The sequence below is a fragment of the Amblyomma mixtum genome, chromosome 2 (assembly GCF_055824585.1).
Source record: "Amblyomma mixtum isolate Tamu chromosome 2, ASM5582458v1, whole genome shotgun sequence".
In the NCBI taxonomy this organism is placed as follows: Eukaryota; Metazoa; Arthropoda; class Arachnida; order Ixodida; family Ixodidae; genus Amblyomma; species Amblyomma mixtum.
In genome coordinates, this window is record NC_143013.1 from 31,690,882 (window position 1) to 31,709,097 (window position 18,216).

Here is an 18,216-nt window from a genome sequence, read left to right on the forward strand (position 1 = left end):
GGCGCTTCTTTAGAGCTCGTATAAAAAAAATTAGAAAGGAGCCGAGGCAACATGACATGTTTGAAGTTCAAGTTCAAAATTTTTCAAATATATTGCGCGTGTCCTCTACGTTGGTTGAGAGTTTTTGTTTAGTGCTAAAGTTACTTTTACTTCAATACGGCCACTTCTCATTGCTCACATGTATTGCCTAATTTTTATCTTAAGTGCTAGAACCTGAAAATGCCTTAAACTTGAGCATTACAATGTAATAATGTAGGGAGCTAGTCTATGCAAGCAAATGTAGCTGTAGCTCAAGCCTTGTTCCCTGTTCATTACTGACAAACGTGAAGGGAACCTTCTCTGCCGTTAGGTGTCGTGCGAAATGCGAAATTAGGCTGCAGTCCTCAAGTGCTGTTTGATAAACTTATTTAAGAAAAACAAATAAATCACAAGGCAAAGTGACTGCCCGTGCACACTTTCGCAGTAAAATCTGTGCATGTCGAACTCATCATAATCGAAGATGCTCGCAGAAAAAAGCGCCTTAAATCGCTCCAACAAATGCCAGTTAAACACACGACATTCAGTCCACATGACATTTGGGGCTTCCCAGCTGTCGTCCAATGGTGAAACGAGCTCAATTACGAAAGCAATCTGCACTTCTAAGCCGGCGCTGTACTACTATCAGCGACAAATGAAATGTGAACAGGAGAATTGAAACAGAAGAGCAAAATGAGAACATCTTAGTCGAAGAAAGCTCGACACTATCGCAGGTTAATTTCGCCTCGAAGGCGCGTAGACTGTCGTTTAGAGGCGTTGACCAATCTCGCTTCAATTTCTTATCCGGGAGCTAATATCGTTGTGTTTTTGTGTCTGCATTTGAGTTATTTCGTTGACGCTTTATTTGTCTCGGAGAGCATAATCCTGGGTATGACGAACACAAGTAGGAATATATTTGCTAAAAAATGTGTATTAATTATCACAGTTTGTAGCAAATTAGTTTTCAAGAATAATTCTTAGACAAGCTTTCTTAGAATTATATTCGAGGTATATGCTGCAGTGCAATTATCATACGAAGAAGCTGACACGTTAACTGTCTAGCAAGCAATAAAGTAGATGAAAAGGAGGCATAGCGGCACACTCTTCCATCTAGCTTATTTTTCCGCACCGTGAAATACGCCTCGACAGAAAGCTGCCAGTGACAGAGAGAAATTAATTACCACAAGCTGCATTAATAAAGGACAGAACGCTGAACCTGGCGCCAACGTCCTTGTATGCAGGCTCCTCTCGTTGTCTGCCCAACAAAGGCAAGCCTCAGAATCGCAGCTCATATTTTCAGTTCTTTGCAATTCTGTCCGTCTGCTACAAAAAATAATAACAGCTTTACTATGCGGAGTCTCCACTACGTGCTGTCACCACGCATAGTGGAGACAGTAAGGCGCATAGAAAGTAGGGCACCCTCACCCTCAACGCCTCCTTGGCGATGCACTCGACGCTTCCGTTGAACTCGTGAGGCCTCGCGGCGCGCGCAGCGCCCTCTTCTTCGCTGTCGACGTGTGCCGAAGGCGGCGGGCAGAGCATGTCGTAGGGAACAGAGCGTCCGTACTGGGCCACCGATATGGAGATGGTGGTATTGCGGAAGCAGCGCAGCTGCAGTTCCTGGCCGTCGCAGGCGAACTTCTGGAACGTCTTTAGGGTGCCCGACAGCAGAGCTGGGAATGAGAGAGAGAGAGACAAAATCACGGGTCAGCGCGTTGCGGTGGATTTGGCGATGGAGAAGAAAGTTACGCGAGTGGAGTGACGTCATCAACACAAGCGGTTTGATTAAGGTGGCCTGGTCTATACGCTTGGACGGTTAAAAACGAGAAAGGTAATCAGCCTGCTTTTAGAGGAAGAGATTAAAAAGAAAACAAAAAAGACGAAAGACTCCCTTGACGGCGATACATGAACCAAAGTTTTTCCTTCATTTCGATCTTTATTCGAAGTTAAACGGCGAAAAAAAAAAAAATTCGCTGCCAGCGCAGTCATTTTGCAATCGCGAACATTTCTGGTGGTGCGTTTGTAAGACACGTAGGAAATAATTAAAACCTTAAACGCGCACACACAAAATGCGGCACAGAAGCTGCTTTTCGCTTTGATGAGCTGTAAACATACGCTCTCTCAACCGTCCGGCGTTCTCATATTCTGGAAAGGCCAGCTGATGGAATGAGAAAAAGGATATTCAGAGGAGGCGGTTCTATGTGCGCGAATTGTGACTACCACCGACAGCCTACTGGAATATCACTCTAGCAGTTGTGAACTGCGGACGCGAGATACCCAATAGGGTTCTTGCTTGACGTCATTCTAAATACTGTTCTGGGACTACGCTGGCGCTTCCTTTTCTTTCGCTCTACTGCGAGTACTATGTAATATGTCTTTCTGCGAGGTAAGCGGTACTGCCATTGTATGTCGCGCACAAAACCTCTCGCGTTTACTTCTTGACAACTATAGAAACGATGTGGAGGAGGGCACTCTCGATAACATGCTCTCATGTAATTCTCACGGGCGAATGCACCTCCGCGTGAGTCGTGCGATAGTGTTTCGCGTTGATGTTTGTTATCAAGAAGTACCAACTCGGCTCTTTTGCGGTTCTGTTACGATCTGCATCGCCTTCGCTCATGCACGGTTTGCTGTAGAGACTATTCTGGTGTGGTGACGTCACCTAGCTAATGTGAGCTGGGCGAGGGGGAGGAGGGGATATCACGCTTCTTTGCTTATGGGCAGAGCGGAAGTTCTGGAAGTCTTATTCCCCTTCTCTCATAGCACATCGTCACTCGTGCATGAATTCCTCTCTCAGTATTGTGCAGTGCACCTTTCACGTTAGTCCTCCTTTTCGAGCGTCTCACTTTTTATTGAGGACAAGCAAGAAAAAAAAAAGCCCAAGGTAGTTGATCTCGAGGTGTCCCTCGAGAAAATCCGCCAACTAGCAAGCTGGCACAGGAAGTGCTTGCACAGACTACTTGACAATATTATTCTTACCGCATCGATAGTTAAAACGTTGCTTACAAGAGAGAGGTGAGGGTGAAGGCGGAAGCGCCCTGTACAGGGAGCAGCTGGATGCGACACAATAAAATTCTGAAAACTGGGCCGCGCCGAGAAAACACGTGGACCAAACAACGAAGGACGATGAGGGATGAACTCTTTAAGCACGCTCCATGGAGACGTATCACTTTCACACGCTACGCACGTGTCCAGATAAGAGTGCACGTAGAAGACAATGTGCCAGCAAATAAAAATGGTGTTCACGAAATGACGATTACTAGGCAGAAGCAGCACCGTCGCTAGTGGGACTGAAATGTGTTCTTAAAGCGTTGCAATAAAAGATGGCAGAGTCTCAACGTAACGATTCCCATCTAGTCTCCGGCAAAATTAACTGCAAAAAGACATCAGTGGAGCAAAATACGAAGCCCCACAAACTGAGAAATAAGGAAGCCCGGAACTTGTCTGGGTCATCGGAGTTCGGAACGAGACGGCGGGATCTCCTTGGAGTGAGTGATCGTCGCGCACCGCTCCTCAATATCCTTCTGGCCGAGAGCACTAATGGAGCCAGATCCGGATGAAGGAGCCGAAGGTGAGGCGGCATCAAGTGCCCCCCCGTCCTCCTCTCTCCTTGTGTTCAGGCCTCAGGTCGGTGCTAGGCACTTCCTGTTGGTCCTCACTTTCCAGCGCCGCTAATGCCACGCCTGGTGCTGTCCGAGACCGACGTGATCAGTTTGAATAAACTGCGAGTTCTCTCCGCTGCGACGTGCGCCGTGGACCACATCTACCTACCACCTCAGTGTTAAAGGAAAACTGAAATGGTTTTTTGAGAGTTCAAGGTCATTGAAGAGTTAGAATCCATGAAGCCTCTAGGTAACGCATGGAGAGTGGTTTTACGCTAGCATTTAAAATGATGGCTTAATCGACGGTTAAAACCGCGACAATGTTCAAGCTTCTCACTGTGTTGAAGAGCTTGTAGTGACGTCATTGTTTACTAGTGGCGTTGGCTTTTATTTTTTTTTTTTGAAACGACAGTTTCTTCGCTTGAAGCGAAGAAACAGCTGTGCACTGGAGAGAAGCTTGACCGCAGACGCCGCTTTATTCAGCGATTACGCTGCGATTTCAAACGCTAGCGCAAAAAGATTTCGCCATCTTTACCTTCAAGTTTCACGCATTCGACCCTTTTAAACTCCCCAAATTCTCATACCTCTTCAGTTACCCTTAAAAACTCACCGAATTCTCGAACCCCTTCAGACTCCGTTTAAGTTTATCCTCGACTTCCTGTCACACTAAGCTCAACTCGAATAGAAGTCATCGCAGAGTCAGGTACTGCGGGTTCGAGGTTCTTCCACTTCTTTGATGACGTTTCGAATAAGCAAAAAACAAAGAAACAAATATTACGACGAATTTCGACAATTGCGATCAATATTTACGCCACAAGGGCGGCTTTGGCCAAAAAGGGTCATGGTGCAAGGTGTTTTTCGTCTACACAAGGCGGGCTCAAATGCTCATTTTCCAAACATTTCACCCCAGTTAGGCTAATCATCAGGCTAAGGGAAAACTTGTACGCACTGTATCGCCGGTGGGTACCCGGCGGCACTGGGGATCGAACCACGCACCTCCCGAAGGCGAGGCGGTTGCCCAACCACTAGTTCACCGTTGCGGCTAAAATTGAAAGTTGGACAGATGTCAGAGAATTTCTCGAAGCAGCGCTCGCTTCTTCCAATATGTTTTTCGTGTTTGCCAACATGGGTCTTCAAGCGCATCATTTTCACACCTTTGACCATGGAGGACGGCAAAATAGGTCCATGTTCTCTGCTGCTGTATGTCTAGATCTGGCAAGGACATATTACGGCACCAGCTTTCTTCATTTCGGCGAAATACACATGATCATGTGTCAACGCCTAATTGAGACAGTTAGAGCGCCCCTTTTTTCCCTAGCAGTATTCCCCTATAACTTTACCACAACTGACCTTTATCGGGGTTCTAGGTAATGTGCAGCTCATTTCTTTTCCCGTGCGCTAACGTTGGGCAAAATTGAGGGGACGTTTAGCGATGAAAACAAAAGGAGAAACCTTGGCAGTGCGCGGGCCTGTGTTGATAAGTAAATTTGACCTGAATGCTTTCTGTCGCTCTTTACAGAAAACATTTTGCATTTCAGTTGACTTCAGTCGCTAAGGACACTGAATAGAATGCCATGGGCCTTGGCTGCGGAACTATGCAAACACTTACGTATTTCATTCATTATTTAAAATTAACATGAAAAAGGTATTTCTGGTACTCTTCAAAAGAGGTTAACGAGTTTTTTGTAACCGCATAGTCAGTACGGTAATTTCAATCATCTGCCGTGAACGGTAAACTATAGCACTTAAAACAATTATTGGTTTGGTTTAGTTTATGGGGTTTAAAGTCCCAAAGCGACTCAGGCTATGAGGGACGCCGTAGTGAAGGGCTCCGGAAATTTCGACCGCCTGAGGTTCTTTATCGTGCACTGATATCACAGAGTACACGAGGCTCTAGAATTTTGCCTCCATAGAATTTCCATCGCCGTGGCCGGGATCGAAACCCACGTCTTTCGGGCCAGCAGCCGAGCGCCATAACCATTGAGCCACCGCAGCGGAGCTCAAAGCAATTATTATTCTAGAAGTTAGCCGGTGAGAAATCGAAAAAAGGACATTTGAGCAGCATATGTGACATTTTTTTTTCGGCTGCTTTGAAAAAAAAAGGTTTGATTTTTACCCCAGGAATGAATGCAGTCTTGCTACCTTATCATGGAAGACAAACCGCTTCAAATGCGCTCGTCACCGAAATGAAATACTCCATGCAATTTCCGCAGCACAAGCTGGAAATGTAGGGCGATTCTAAATAAATTTAGACCTGACGGGCGCGTATCAGCGTCGTCCACGCTTATGGATCCCTTGCCGGGGTCTACGTAGCAGCCGGCGACGGCTATCCGGAAGCACACTCGATCCTCGACTTTTTTAAAGCTCTAATCAAAACAGAAGGTTCGCTTTCTGCTCTCGCAAGACTTGCAATAATAAACAGCTTCTATAGATTCGGAAGTATGGCGTGAAGTCCGGGCCAAGACGAGGGACTATGACAGAAATTAAAGGGTATCAACTTTATTTGTCGATCCAGAGCAAAATAAAGCGCATAAATACTATACACTGCGGTCCCCGGATGTTTATTGCTAAATTATTGATATTTGATCTAACGAATCTCTCTCCATGAAGTGTTTAGCTGTGACATTTATATACCGGGATATCTCTTTTCTAACCTTTACAGGTTTTTATTTTAAAAACAGTGAGAGATACGTCGGTATGGTGTGTGCAGGCGGATCGCATAGCAATGCAGACAATATGTTCGTGATGGAAATTAACTAGTGAAGTTTAAAATAGTTTTTGGTTTTAAGGCGCAAGATAATATTGCCACCGTACGAACCATTCAGTGGCGCCGTACCGCGGCCGAACTGTTTAAGCTGGGATTTGCCAAGCGTTGGGCACTCGAGGTGCTCGAAGAACGTCTTCTTCCTCGCTCGAGCTGCCTGCTGTCTGGCACGCACACCTCGTCTACTTAGAACCTGGTCTGTTTCTTCAACCGTTTGTCGGTGACATATTTGGTGGAGGTGCTGGGTAGCGTCCCATGTACTCTGTCTGCGAGGACTCTCTCGACACCTGTTCTCCACGCGTGGACACAACACCCGTCCACAAAGCGAGCCGCCGCCTGCGAGGCCTACAACCAGAGTTCGGCCAACTGGCAGCGCCGGTAAGAGCGGTAAGAGCCATGACATCAACCGTGGCTAGCCAGACAACACAGCGTTCCGGAAGTGCCCCGCCATTCGTCCTTCACGCACCTCGGTCGCCGCCACCGTTCCACGGGGACAGGTTCGAGGACGTAGAAGACTGGTTGGCCAGCTTTGACCGAGTGGCGGGCTTCAACGAATGGGACGGCGAGCGCAAATTGCGCAACGTATACTTTGCGCTGCAGGACTCGGCCAAAACATGGTTCGAGAACCACGAAGCTTCCTTTACCACCTGGGAGGCTTTTCGCCGAGAACTCCTAGCGACGTTTACTACCAGCGAAAGAAAAAAAAAGGCTGAAATCGCTCTGCACTCGAGGTCCCAGCAGTCCAACGAGAGCGTCGCGATGTTCATCGAGGACATGACGCGACTGTTCAATCGGGCCGACCCTGCTATGCCAGAGGCGAAGAAGGTGCGCCACTTAATGCGCGGCGTAAAAGAACACCTATTTGCCGGACTGGTCCGTGACCCGCCCAAAACAGTGGCCGACTTCACAAGGGAGGCAACGAGTATCGAGCGCTCTCTGCAGGAACGGGGCGCGCACTACGGACGTGAGGCTACTGTAGCAGCCGCTTCCCAGTACACGCCTACGTCGCTGCCCGCCGAGGAGCTTCGGGAGCTTGTAAGAAGCGTTGTGCGTGAGGAATTGGCGAAACTTCGTTTTGAAGCTCCACAGGCCAATGTCGCTGCCGTAACCGACATGGTCCGTGACGAAATCCGATGAGCTGTGCAGCCGCCCCCAGCTCCACACCCGGCGCCCTCTGTTATGACGTACAGCGAGGCACTACGCAGTCCTGGGCCAGCGAGGCAAGCCTTTTCCCCCGTCGTTCCCATGCCAGTGCCATCTCTGCAGTACCCGAGCGTAGCAGTACCATCTGTGCCGCAGGAGTACAGGCCCCCCATGAGCAAAGCCCACGTGTGGCGAACGCCAAACAATCGGCCGCTCTGCTACCACTGCGGGGAGCCCGGCCACATCCTTCGTCACTGCCCCTACCGGAGAATGGGTTTAAGGGGGTTTTCACCTGACGCACCTCGACCGCGCTACGGTGAAAGACCACGGTGATATCGAGCTGTACCTGGCTGATAACGTCCAGTCCTCGACCCCGCAGCGGCGTCAGTGCCGATCGCCATCCCCAAGGCGGTTCTCTTCGCCCGGCCGCCCGTCGTCCTCTGGCCAGTTCAGAGGTGCGTGCCCACATCGGGAAAACTGAAGACGGTGTCCTCCGGGGGTAGGACCGCCGCTACTGAACCGTGTCAAGAGCCTCCATCCGAAGATTCGCCGCGACGCTCCGACCAACGACGACCTGACCCGACGACCTCAACGACGCGCTGCGACCGACTGGTTTCTGCCGAAATTCCGGTATCCGCTGACAACCACGACGTTACCGCCCTAGTGGATACCGGCGCCGATTTTTCTGTAATGAGCAGTCGGTTAGCCACGGCCCTGAGGAAGGTTCTGACCCCTTGGTCTGGGCCGCAGATCCGGACAGCTGGTGGCCACGTCATAACTCCGATCGGTGTCTGCACTTCACGAATCCAGATACGCGGAGCTACTTTCCCTGGTTGCTTTGCTGTGTTACCCGAGTGCTCCAAGGACCTCATACTCGGTTTGGATTTTCTTCAGGAGTACGGTGCCGTTATCAATCTGCAGGAGCTAATCGTGTCGTTTTCCACCCAAGGCCCTGTCGACGACGATACTGAGCCACGCAGGGCTAAGCTATGCGTCTGTGACGACCAGGTAGTAATCCCGTCAAGAGCCAGCATGTTTGTTACCGTAGAGTGCGATAACAGCCCCAGCACTCGTGGCATCGCATAAACCAACATCTCGCTGCTCCTTGGTCGGCAAGTCTGTGTAGCTCGCGGAATTATTGAATTGAACAGTGGGCGAACCGAACTTCTCGTGACCAATTTTGGTTCTGCACCTCAGTGTTTGCCTGGCAAAACGGCTATTGCGTATTTCGAAGAACTTTGTGAATTCGCGGGACAGCACGCGTTGTCCGAAATCCCCGCATCAGTGGACGCACCGACCACTCCCATCAAGACCGACGTGAACCCGAACCTCCCGTCTCATCAGAAACGCTGCCTGGAGAGCATTATCGAATCTTTCCGCGACTGTTTTGCGTCGACCTCTAAAGTTAGGCAGACTCCGCTCACAAAGCATCGCATTATTGTTGACGCAAACCAGCGACCGTTATACCAGCCGCCTTATCGGGTCTCTTCGAAGGAACGTGACGCTATTCGCCGACAAGTTCAAGAAATGCTCCAGGACGACGTGATACAGCCGTCGACGAGCCCGTGGGCATCTCCTGTTGTTCTTGTGGCAAAGAAGGATGGAACCCTACGGTTCTGTGTTGATTACAGGCGTCTAAACAAAGTCACCAAAAAGGACGTTTATCCTCTGCCGCGGATTGATGACTCCCTGGACCGGCTACGCCACGCCACGTATTTGTCGTCAATAGATTTACGTAGTGGCTATTGGCAGATCGAGGTGGATGAGCGCGACCGGGAAAAGACCGCCTTTATTACACCGGATGGCCTGTACGAATTCCGGGTGCTCCCTTTCGGACTGTGCTCGGCTCCTGCCACCTTCCAGCGGATGATGGACACCGTGCTTGCCGACCTAAAATGCCAGTCCTGCCTCGTGTACCTGGATGATGTTGTTATCTTCTCCGCTACGTTCGAAGAGCACCTGAGGCGCCTGCGCGCCGTGTTCGCCGCAATTCATTCGGCCGGTCTTTCCCTCAAGCCCGAAAAGTGTCACTTCGCTTTCCAGGAGTTGAAGTTCCTGGGCCACATCGTGAGCGCTAAGGGAGTAAGCCCTGATCCCGATAAGACTGCCGCCGTCGCTGCTTTTCCCATGCCAACCGATAAGCGAAGTGTGCGCCGCTTTCTGGGCCTCTGCGCCTATTATCGGCGTTTTGTGCGGAACTTCTCCCAGATTGCGGAGCCCCTCATCCGCCTCACGAAAGATGCCGAACCGTTCTTCTGGGGCCAGGAGCAACAACAGGCCTTCGAAGACCTCCGCAGTCGTCTGCAAAGTACGCCCATCCTTGGCCACTTCGACCAGTCAGCCGACACTGAACTGCACACAGACGCCAGCAACATCGGCCTCGGTGCGGTCCTTGTGCACTGGCAGGATGGTCTCGAACGCGTAATCGCATACGCAAGCCGCACCTTGTCACGCTCGGAAGCGAACTATTCCACCACTGAAAAGGAATGCCTGGCAATTGTGTGGGCAGTGACCAAATTTCGCCCGTACTTATACGGCCGCCCTTTTAGAGTCGTCAGTGATCACCATTCGCTGTGCTGGCTGGCGAACCTCAAAGATCCCTCGGGGCGGCTTGCACGCTGGAGCCTTCGCCTTCAAGAATTCGCCGTAACCATCGTCTATAAGTCCGGCAGGAAGCACAGTGATGCCGACTGTCTGTCTCGTGCTCCTGTTGAGGACAACGGAGCTGATCCCGACACCGATTTTGTTTTTCTCGGCGCCATCTCCACGTCCGTCCTCGCTCAACACCAAAGAGACGACACTGAACTACGGCCTCTCATTGAGTATCTTGAAGGAAGCGCTGAGTCTCCACCGCGAATCTTCTCACGTGGACTGTCATCGTTCTGTTTACGCGATGGCGTTCTGTATAAAAAAAACTACCACCCGACAGAAGCTGTCTATCTGCTCGTCGTACCCGCGGCCTTGCGCGACGAAGTCCTGCAGGCGTGCCATGATGACCCATCTTCTGGTCACCTGGGTTTTTCCCGCACTTTGGCGCGGATACACCAGAAGTACTACTGGCCCAGGGTTGCTGCAGTTGTACAGCGTTACGTCAGAACTTGTCGCGAGTGCCAACGTCGCAAGACGCCACCGACAAAGCCAGCCGGACTACTGCAGCCTACTGATCCGCCACAAGCCCCCTTCTACCAAGTTGGCATGGACTTACTCGGCCCATTTCCACAGTCCTCCCTGGGTAACCGCTACATTGTGGTCGCCACCGACTACCTCACCCGGTACTGTGAAACTAAAGCTCTCCCTCGTAGTACCGCTGACGAAATTGCGAACTTTTTCGTTCAAAACATTGTGCTTCGTCACGGTGCACCGACCATCGTTGTAACTGACAGGGGAGCGGCGTTCACCTCGGCCCTTACGCAGGAGGTTATGCGCCTTAGCGGCACCTGTCACCGCAAAACAACCGCTTACCACCCTCAAACGAACGGACTCACCGAACGGCTCAACAAAACGATCGCCGACATGATCTGCATGTGTGTTGACGCAGACCACCGGAACTGGGACGCCATACTTCCTTACGTAACATTCGCCTATAATACTGCTCTGCAAGAAACGACGCGCTTCACCCCATTTCGTTTAGTGCATGGTCGCGAAGCCACCACCATGCTGGACGCAATGTTGCTTCCGAGCAGTACTCCCTCAACTGTTGTGGGTGCTGACCACTTCGTTCGTCACGCCGAGGCCGCCCGCCAACTCGCTCGACAGCGCATCCGGCACCAGCATTGCGAAATTGCGAATATTGCGAAATTAGAGGTCATCATCATCGAAGGTGAAACCAGTTTATAAATTTTCTGAATCGGCTTTGTGGTCCGCACTATCGACGGTGAAAAATGCGCTTTTTAAAACTCGTTTAGTTGAGTCTTCTGCATTGCGGATTGATGAAACGGCGTCGCTTACATTTTTAGTACAGAAAATACAGACCCGGATTTTCTGATCTACGAGTTAACGTGATTCAGGCGACGATACCATGTGAAGCGACGCCATTTTCTGAACAAGAAACGCGGAAAAGCCTTCCCCAAGGAGCTTTCAAAAGCATATGTTTCACGCTGGGTATTTCGAATCACAGTGCTGATTCGGAAAAATTTCAAAGCAGGGCTCCCCTTCGATGTTAACAGCCTAAATAGTCATTTGAATCTTGTAGCCTATAACATAGGATATAAAAAAAGTTGATTAGGTAGCTTTAATAATTATTCGTCTCTTTGTAGGGCTGTACCATGTGCAATGCTCCTGCACAGATCACATCGACGCATCTCGCATTGTTTTTTAAAATAACACTCGAAAAAGGTTAAAATTTGCAGCAGCATTTAGTATTATGTTATTCTTCCTTAATATAAGTATGAGAGAAGCCAACAGCCACATAAACCAAGGGGCAGAGGGGATTTTTTTTTTAGTTTATTTATTTATTTTGTGGTGATGATCAATTTATAATATTACTGAATATGTTATCGCTTAAATCTAATTGATTAGAAAAGCAGAAGAAAAAACAACCACATGCCGCCGGTGGGATCCGAACCCACGACCTCCGGTGTTCGGATCTCACCGGCGGCATGTGGTTGTTTTTTTTTCTTCTGCTTTTCTAATCAATTAGCTTTAAGCGATAACATATTCAGTAATATTATAAATTGATCAACACCACAAAATAAATAAATAAACTAAAAAAAATCCCCGTGCCCCTTGGTTTCTGTGGCTGTTGGCTTCTCTCATATTTATAACGAGCCCCTGATTCCCCTTTCCTTGTCTGCTTTATTACTCTTTAATATAAGCTTTTATAACATTATTCCGCGTGTTATATTTGCCTGCGAATGTTTCTTCAATTTACAGTCATAACTGAACAGAGGACTTTCTCCGGGGCATTCGGTGTATACGCTGGCGTCGTGGGTCGTAATGTAAAACACCCACGTTTATGTATTGGCAATGAGTTAGAGTCGGGCGCTTTGACATGTGTGTTTTTTTTTGTATTATAAAGGTCACTAATTATAAACTTCTTTTTACCACAAAAGAGAGAATATTGTTGTCCTTTTTTGTCCTTTGTTGTCAAAAGGACCATAAAGGTTAAACACCTTGAGCGCTTTTGGAAGAAGGTGAGCCTAGCAGTGGCCTTCGTTGTTGGGGGAGGAAATACGGCGAGGCTATGTAGCTGTCTCTTTTACGCCCCGCAGAAACACCAGGCAGCTTGCAGGCACTGATATTTTAGGCCTCCGATCTATACCACGCAATTAAGCAAGCATAGAAACTTTCAGGTGCGCGCATCTTGCCACCTTCTCTTTTTATTATTACATTTTGTGTGTTTGTGCCTGTGTTTTTTGCAGTCGTTAGGGCGGCAGGATAGATAACGAATGCTTCGAACGCTAACGAAGCACGTCTGCTGCAAACGCAGCGCTTGCTAATGCGCGCTTAATAGAGCTCCAAGTTTAGCCAACCTCGCAAAGTCATTAGCATTAGTTATTCGCACGTTACCCTAACACCCTATCGGGCTGCACTGCGTCATCGATCGGCATTGAGCCTGTAATGCGTGCTGCCGTTGCATTTTTTGCTTTTCCCGTCCCTGTCGCAGCGTTCCTCTCTCATGCTAATGCCTCCGTATTATTTTTGCCCACGTGAGCCCAATTACGAGCAACAGCAAACACCTTCGTGTTTGCTGTTGCTGTTGCATTTGTGCGCATCGGCGGGCATGTTTGCAGTGTTAAGCGCGAACTCACAACTGTGAGCGAATGCGACCCTTTACAGGTTTTCGCTACACGCAGACGACACTTTAAAGTCAGCAACACTACCTTCCAGAATTGACAATATCTAAGGCCGTACGCATTGCTACTGCACTTCGCAAGGGCTAAGAAGGTCGCCTTAAGACGCGTTCACTCACAGTTGCCTACGGATAAGTTCGGGTACATTTCAGCGGGGATGCGCTTAGCCGCATGTGACGTTGTGTGACGTGTTTCTTGAAAGGCGGCCACATTCGAAGCTGCCTTTATCCTCTGCAGTTTTTTTTTAATTTTTTTGCCGTGAATGGCCGGTCTTGAATTACAACGCTACAACAACACAATTACAACGACAACCCTTCATCTCAGCTATTCCCAAGTATTCGCAACCATGCCCGTCAGGAAATTCAAATTCTAATAGACAGAAATCTTACAAAACTATAGGGAATACGTGACTCATGATGAAGAACTGGACAAGGAACAAGAAATAACAACGAGAAGAATACAAACAAACAAGTACTAAAGCCCAAGAAGACTTCACGCAATCCACTCAGAAAACTCTGAGCCACAATGCGCAATGTGTGGCATACCCCATGGTGCGGGCCTGTGAAGACAACACAGAAATATAAAATATAAAAGAACCGATGATTATGCGGTGGAGGGAAATGTGGTTCAGTCCCAAAAATTTAGCAGGAGCTGACCGAAAGGGCAAGAGCGGCTGCAAGATCTAACGGACACCCGGAGTAGGGCGATCGACCATACATTTGAGTTTCAATAAAAATGCTTGGACCATCTTCATCTAATTTCGTTTTTCTTTTCGCTCGGTGCAGTGTGTTCTCTCTTCGAACTCCCTGCGAAACCACACAAGCGCTTGTGTGGTTTGTTGTATATCTTTGTATATCCTTTGCGCTGTTATAATTAGGGACTGTCTTCAGACTAACCTTACTAGGTACAGTGTCAGTGCACGTTAAAGAACCCCGGGTGGTTGAAATTAATTCGAAGCTTTCCTCTATGGCGTCTCGCATAATTCATGTACAGGTTTGAGATGTTAAACCCCACAGACTACTGCCATTACCAGGACTTCGTTAACTGAGAATTAATGCCGAAGGTTTCGTCCAGAACTTCGTTAACTAAGAATTAATGCCGGAGGTTTCGTGAACACAATGTAAATCGCGATCAAAGCAGTCGCCTTTGATGGCTCATCGTATGAGCGCACAAATTACGGATACTATGGTCGCTCGCGCTGTGTTTCTGAGTGTCACTTCTGTAGCTCTAAGTTATCATGAATGCTGAAAACGCCAAAATGATCCCCTTTTATCGATATTAAGACGGTCTGGTGTAGTCACGCATATTTAGTTTCCGGAAGATGACAAGACCCATGAACCGTGAATATTCTGCTTAGAAGAAAAATAGTCAAAAAAAGTTCTGAGATAGCATGATTCTAATTTACGTGGTCCCGAGTGCAAACCACTGCTGTATTTGCTAGCACATTGAGACCGATATCAAAAACAGCGAGAGAGGGGAGGTGCACGCTCAAAAGACACGTAAGCAGGCGGCTGAAGTGTCCCTTTTCAGACATATTCTCTCTTCGACTAACGGCGCACTCCAAGATTTTTTTCGCTTCGCCTGCTTTGTCGTAACAATTCTCTAATATATGCACACATAAACGTATAAATTGAAACTGGCAGGTTGATTCTCTCGCCATCTACCTCTTGCGAAAGGTTCGAAGAGAACGTGGCTGCTTTATTAAAGACTGCGAAACTCTCTCTCCTTCGCAACCAGTCTTCGAGATCAAATTATCCCCGAGGAAGAAAGTAAATGAGGCAGTGCGTGCACTTTTCAACGCCGAAGGCGGCCTCCTTTAATAAACCCCGGCGCACGTCGTTACAGACGCCTTTGCAGCGCAGGGGGGGAATAGCTAACGTGTCTCAACGCGATCTAAACCTCGGAGCCACGGGGAAGCGCGGCTGGTGTCCCCCCTACGCTGCTGCTTTCAAAGCTCCTGAACCGCTCGCCCTCAATCCTTTTGTTTTTAATTTTTTTTACTTTTTTTTCGCGAGCAAACTTTTTGAACGACTACCGGTGACATCCTGCCCGACGAGAGCCAGGGAGCCAACCTCTGTTCCCGGTTTTTTTTTTTTATCGCAGTCAGCGGTGCGATTAATTCGTCGCCTTTCTCCCGTGATTTTCTTTCCTTCTTTCTTTCTTTCTTTCTTTCTTTCTTTCTTTCTTTCTTTCTTTCTTTCTTTCTTTCTTTCTTTCTTTCTTTCTTTCTTTCTTTCTTTCTTTCTTTCTTTCTTTCTTCTTCTTCCTTCTTTCTTTCTTTCTTTCTTTCCTTCTTTCTTTCCTTCTTTCTTTCCTTCTTTCTTTCCTTCTTTCTTTCCTCCTTTCTTTCAATAATTCGTTCTTTCCTTACTTCTTTCTTTCTTTCCTTCTTTCTTTCCTCCTTTCTTTCCTCCTGTCAATAATTCGTTTTTCCTTCCTTCTCTCTTTCTTCCTCTCTTTCTTTCATTCTTTGCTTTCTTTCTTCCTTTCTTTCTTTCTTTCTTTCTTTCTTTCCTTCCTTCTTTCTTTCTTTCTTTCTCTCTTTCTTTCTTTCTTTTCCTCTTTCTTTCCTTCTTTCTTTCCTTCTTTCTTTCCTTCTTTCTTTCCTCCTTTCTTTCAATAATTCGTTCTTTCCTTACTTCTTTCTTTCTTTCCTTCTTTCTTTCCTCCTGTCAATAATTCGTTTTTCCTTCCTTCTCTCTTTCTTCCTCTCTTTCTTTCATTCTTTGCTTTCTTTCTTCCTTTCTTTCTTTCTTTCTTTCTTTCCTTCCTTCTTTCTTTCTTTCTTTCTTTCTCTCTTTCTTTCTTTCTTTTCCTCTTTCTTTCCTTCTTTCTTTCCTTCTTTCTTTCCTCCTTTCTTTCAATAATTCGTTCTTTCCTTACTTCTTTCTTTCTTTCCTTCTTTCTTTCCTCCTGTCAATAATTCGTTTTTCCTTCCTTCTCTCTTTCTTCCTCTCTTTCTTTCATTCTTTGCTTTCTTTCTTCCTTTCTTTCTTTCTTTCTTTCTTTCCTTCCTTCTTTCTTTCTTTCTCTCTTTCTTTCTTTCTTTTCCTCTTTCTTTCCTTCTTTCTTTCCTTCTTTCTTTCCTCCTTTCTTTCAATAATTCGTTCTTTCCTTACTTCTTTCTTTCTTTCCTTCTTTCTTTCCTCCTTTCTTTCCTCCTGTCAATAATTCGTTTTTCCTTCCTTCTCTCTTTCTTCCTCTCTTTCTTTCATTCTTTGCTTTCTTTCTTCCTTTCTTTCTTTCTTTCTTTCCTTCCTTCTTTCTTTCTTTCTTTCTCTCTTTCTTTCTTTCTTTTCCTCTTTCTTTCCTTCTTTCTTTCCTTCTTTCTTTCCTCCTTTCTTTCAATAATTCGTTCTTTCCTTACTTCTTTATTTCTTTCCTTCTTTCTTTCCTTCTTTCTTTCCTCCTTTCTTTCAATAATTCGTTCTTTCCTTACTTCTTTCTTTCTTTCCTTCTTTCTTTCCTCCTTTCTTTCCTCCTGTCAATAATTCGTTTTTCCTTCCTTCTCTCTTTCTTCCTCTCTTTCTTTCATTCTTTGCTTTCTTTCTTTCTTCCTTTCTTTCTTTCTTTCTTTCTTTCTTTCTTTCTTTCCTTCCTTCTTTCTCTCTTTCTTTCTCTCTTTCTTTCTTTCTTTTCCTCTTTCTTTCCTTCTTTCTTTCCTTCTTTCTTTCCTCCTTTCTTTCAATAATTCGTTCTTTCCTTACTTCTTTCTTTCTTTCTTTCCTTCTTTCTTTCCTCCTTTCTTTCCTCCTGTCAATAATTCGTTTTTCCTTCCTTCTCTCTTTCTTCCTCTCTTTCTTTCATTCTTTGCTTTCTTTCTTCCTTTCTTTCTTTCTTTCTTTCTTTCCTTCCTTCTTTCTTTCTTTCTTTCTCTCTTTCTTTCTTTCTTTTCCTCTTTCTTTCCTTCTTTCTTTCCTTCTTTCTTTCCTCCTTTCTTTCAATAATTCGTTCTTTCCTTACTTCTTTCTTTCTTTCCTTCTTTCTTTCCTCCTTTCTTTCCTCCTGTCAATAATTCGTTTTTCCTTCCTTCTCTCTTTCTTCCTCTCTTTCTTTCATTCTTTGCTTTCTTTCTTCCTTTCTTTCTTTCTTTCTTTCTTTCTTCCTTTCTTGCTTCCCCCCCCTCCTTCCTGCAGTCAGCTGTCGCCACCCTCCTCTACTCTTCTTTCGCTCACTCATCCCTGGAGAAGTTTCTTTTTTTTGCGCTTGAAGTTTTGCCTTGGACTCTTTCCAGACCTCTGTCAACGAGCGGCTTGGCCGGCTGCATGAATATTCACTCTCGTCACCTTTACATTAGCGCTGCCTTTCGCATGCCTAAGTAAGCAGTGTAAACTTTCCTGTGATTTCTTTTTTTTTCAAACTCTCCGTACCCGCGCTGAGGACAAACAGTCGCCACCTACACTGAATAATTAAAAATAACGGCGGACTACCTTGACTGGCACCTCCGTCGCTATTCAGGCGTGCCGTCAGGCGTATATGCCTGGGTATATGCCTGGTGACGATACATATATATATATATATATATATATATATATATATATATATATATATATATATATATATATATATATATATATATATATATATATATATATATATATATACATATATATATATATATATACATATATATATATATATATATATATATATATTGCCATGAAGATTGCGCCCGCCCGCAGGGCCGCAGAAAAATGATTTTTGAATAAGTTACTACAGCTGTTTCACGTTACATTACATTAGCTCTCGAATACAGCCCTGTGTTCTTTGCGTGATAGCGGTACTCGCCGATGTGCCATTAAGCCCATCGTAACTAGCTTACTAACAACTGAGCAGACAGCAGAAGACTGGAAAGCCGCCGCCGTAGCTAAGTTGGTAGAGCACCGGACGCGAAATTCGG

General features: G+C 46.6%; 1 protein-coding gene across 1 annotated transcript in view; it reads right to left on the reverse strand.

Moving 5' to 3' along the window:
- LOC149358849 (protein eva-1-like) overlaps positions 1–18,216 on the reverse strand; it is a 136,784-nt gene that overhangs the window by 15,936 nt on the left and 102,632 nt on the right. Inside the window, exon 2 of the mRNA XM_089571011.1 lies at positions 1,441–1,688. Within this exon, the coding sequence (XP_089427137.1) occupies positions 1,441–1,688 (248 nt within the window). The remainder of the gene's footprint in view (positions 1–1,440; positions 1,689–18,216) is intronic.